The 3,261-nt window shown below is 42.1% G+C and overlaps 1 protein-coding gene across 3 annotated transcripts in view; it reads left to right on the forward strand.

The window, feature by feature from the left end:
* LOC102008165 (filaggrin-2) overlaps positions 1-2,684 on the forward strand; it is an 11,104-nt gene extending 8,420 nt beyond the window's left edge. The window contains exon 4 of one of the 3 annotated variants that reach the window (XM_013509951.1): positions 511-2,684. In XM_013509951.1, coding sequence (XP_013365405.1) covers positions 511-1,954 — 1,444 coding nt within the window. In that variant the 3' untranslated portion in view covers positions 1,955-2,684. The other 2 variants (XM_005414527.2, XM_013509950.1) reach the window with 2 other exon arrangements.
* The last annotated feature ends 577 nt before the right edge of the window (positions 2,685-3,261 follow it).

The raw sequence follows: 3,261 nt of genomic DNA on the forward strand, positions 1-3,261 counted from the left end.
AGGCCAACAGGGACAAGCAAGATCTCCTCAGCGATCTCAACATGGAGAGTCAGGATCCAGGCCTCAAGGGAGACAGAGAACTCCTCATGAGCAGGCAAGAGACACCACCAGGCACTCCCAGTCACAAAGGGGACAATCCCCTCAGTCTGGCAGGGCACCCTCTAGGAGAAGGGCCCCATTGACCAGTGAGTCCAGCGGCACTGAAGAGCACTCCGAGTCCCCACACACACACTCAGAAGCCCCTCTGGCCCAGCCTGGCTCTCAACATGGCCAGTCGCCGTCCAGACCTCAGGGAAGACAGCAAACTCCACAGCACCAGTCAAGAGATACCTCGAGACATGGCCAGCAGGCTCATGGACAGTCCCCACAGTCTGCCTCAGGAGCACCTGCCAGAAGGGCACAGTCTCACAGCCAGGCCAGCGATACAGAGGAGCATTCCCAAGCCCCACAGGGACAATCAAGGTCTCCTCAGCGCCACACCAGGTCCCAACATGGAGAGTCAGGATCCAGGCCTCAGCGAAGACAACAAACTCCACATCAGCAATCGAGAGATACCTCCCGACATGGCCAGCAGCCTCATGGACAGTCCCCACAGTCTGGCTCAGGAGCACCTGCCAGAAGGGCACAGTCTCACGGCCAGGCCAGCGACACAGAGGAGCATTCTCAAGGCCCACAGGGACAAGCAAGATCTCCTCAGCGATCTCAACATGGAGAGTCAGGATCCAGGCCTCAAGGGACACAGAGAACTCCTCATGAGCAGGCAAGAGACACCACCAGGCACTCCCAGTCACAAAGGGGACAATCCCCTCAGTCTGGCAGGGCACCCTCTAGGAGAAGGGCCCCATTGACCAGTGAGTCTAGCGGCACTGAAGAGCACTCCGAGTCCTCACACACACACTCAGAAGGTGGTCCGTCTCAGGCTCGATCTCAACGTAGAGCTTTCGGATATAGCCGGGCACACCTGCCTCATACTCACTCACATGCACGGGATAGCATAAGGAAGTATTCAACTCACATTCATACTTATTCTGGATCAAGGAGTGGTCAATTCCAAAATAATGGTCAACATATACATGCATCCAACCATCGCTGGAGACATGGTAGCTATGGCTCTGCAGGATATGACTATGGTCAATCTGGATATGGACCTTCTCATGCCAACAGAACGAACAGCCAAAATGCTAATCCTCTGAGATCATCAGAGAGATCTAGAAGTACACACGTGTCTAACCATGGTCAATCCTTTTCCCTATCTGACCATGTTGGGTCCAATGCAAGTGAAAGAGTGAGAGCTCCAAGTTCTTCTCATGTACATTCCAATATAATTCATGCCCAGTCAGTTGATCCCTACAATCAGTCTGGGTCCAGTATATCTAGAAGGGGAATGTGTAGTCATGATCATTCTTTTTTAACTGCAGAACCATCAAATGACCCTGATTTTCAACATGAATACAGTAGAACAAAAAAGCAATCATCTATTCATAAGAAATGTAGTGATGACTCTGATCCTAGCCATGCAGACTACATATCTTTTCCTGGACATTCAGAATCTAGTTCAAGTAGAACCCAACCTGGATTCAGTGCCACTGAAGGGCAAGTATATAGCCATAGCCCATCAAGTGCCAGTGATGAGCTGCTGATTGACACCAGAATCAGAAGTCAAAGATCCATTTCCAGTTACTATCTTGATAGCCAAGAACCTATGGAAACTGAAGCATATAGATATAAATATTTATCAAGTACAGCCACAGTGGGTGGGGGAATTCAAGGACAAGATTTAGAATCTAATCCATCTGAGTGGATCACAAGATACAGTCAGAATTTAGTTGACAATCAGCCACGAATCTCTGAGGCCAGAGGTTACCATGGGAGGGGGAGAACTGACTTAGATTGCTTCTACTCAGATAGCAACACTCCACTCTATGAATATGTCCAGGAACTAAGGCATTATTAGACAACCAAAGAATCCATGACAAGAACTAACTGAAAGAAGAAATGAAGCACTGTAAAAAAATAATAATAATAAGATATATAATGCAATCTCTTTTTGTTAGTAGGACTGTATGTCTGTTCTTTTATATTAACTATATTACTTTACTAATTTTTTGATGCAGGATCTTTATATAGTATTCCATAATCACTAAGCTCTTTGGATAGAAAATAGTGAATGGAAGAATGGAATAGCAGTTGGGATTACATCACAAATATATAATAAAATGATTGGATGTTTGCAGAAAAAAATGAGTATTTAAAAATTCCCTGAGACTCAAAATTTGGATTTTCCTGATTTTGTTTTAATGGTTATAGCAAACCTATCAAAGAAGCTAAGCAACATAGCTGAGAAGCCAAAATTTCTTAAGTAACATTATAATTACTGTAGTTCCCTAGATGGAGATGCAGAATATTTTCATCTTTTTGTTTCACCACTGGACCTCCATACTACTACTTTTAAATTCATTGACATGACCCCCTGGTTATAGAAACCAGACAACTGTATTGCATTAAAACTGACAATAAACTTTTCATCAAAATATTCTTCATCTTCTTTTTCATCTCCACGAACACAAATGCAGATCCCTGTCATGGTGTGAGGGGAGCTGAACATTTTTCTTGTATCTCTGGATACCTGCATGGCAGTGAAGTACTCGAATATTAGTAATTAAAGAACTCCAAAGAAGGCAAAAGTCAATGATGTCTGATCTTTTCCTCAATCTTACTGGAAGAAAGGCTTTATACTGAGTTGAGCTCTGGTGCTTTGCTCAATCATGATCATTACAACAAACATTATCAAATATAACCCCAAGTAACTATCTCCTAACACAACCCAAGTTCTGGAAATAAAAATTACGTAGTATGGATTTTCTCTGTCAAAGATATTAATTGAAATATCCCTACCAATGGAAGCTAATAGAGCCTTGAGATTTCATATAGAAGAAAAACAATTAAAACATATTAAATATATATATTCCTCCTTAAAATGAGAAAATGTAAATCCACTGTGACTAATAAAAGAAAAAATAAAAAGCAGAAAAATATGTACAAATGATATTAACTTCAGCACAAATATTACTATTGTTAAAACCCAAAGATTATTTCCAGAACATTGGAGCTAAAAAAGATCACTCCCTTAATTTGCAGATTAAAAGAAAATATATTTAAGAAAAAGTGGTAATTCCCTAAAATCAGAATTTGGTGCTCTACCTCTCTTTGCCCCCAGATAAGTTATTTTCCTTATACTTTCCTTTTGGAATTTAAAATAAA

This window comes from Chinchilla lanigera, unplaced genomic scaffold (assembly GCF_000276665.1).
Source record: "Chinchilla lanigera isolate Chin_1 unplaced genomic scaffold, ChiLan1.0 scaffold00188, whole genome shotgun sequence".
Classification (NCBI taxonomy): domain Eukaryota; kingdom Metazoa; phylum Chordata; class Mammalia; order Rodentia; family Chinchillidae; genus Chinchilla; species Chinchilla lanigera.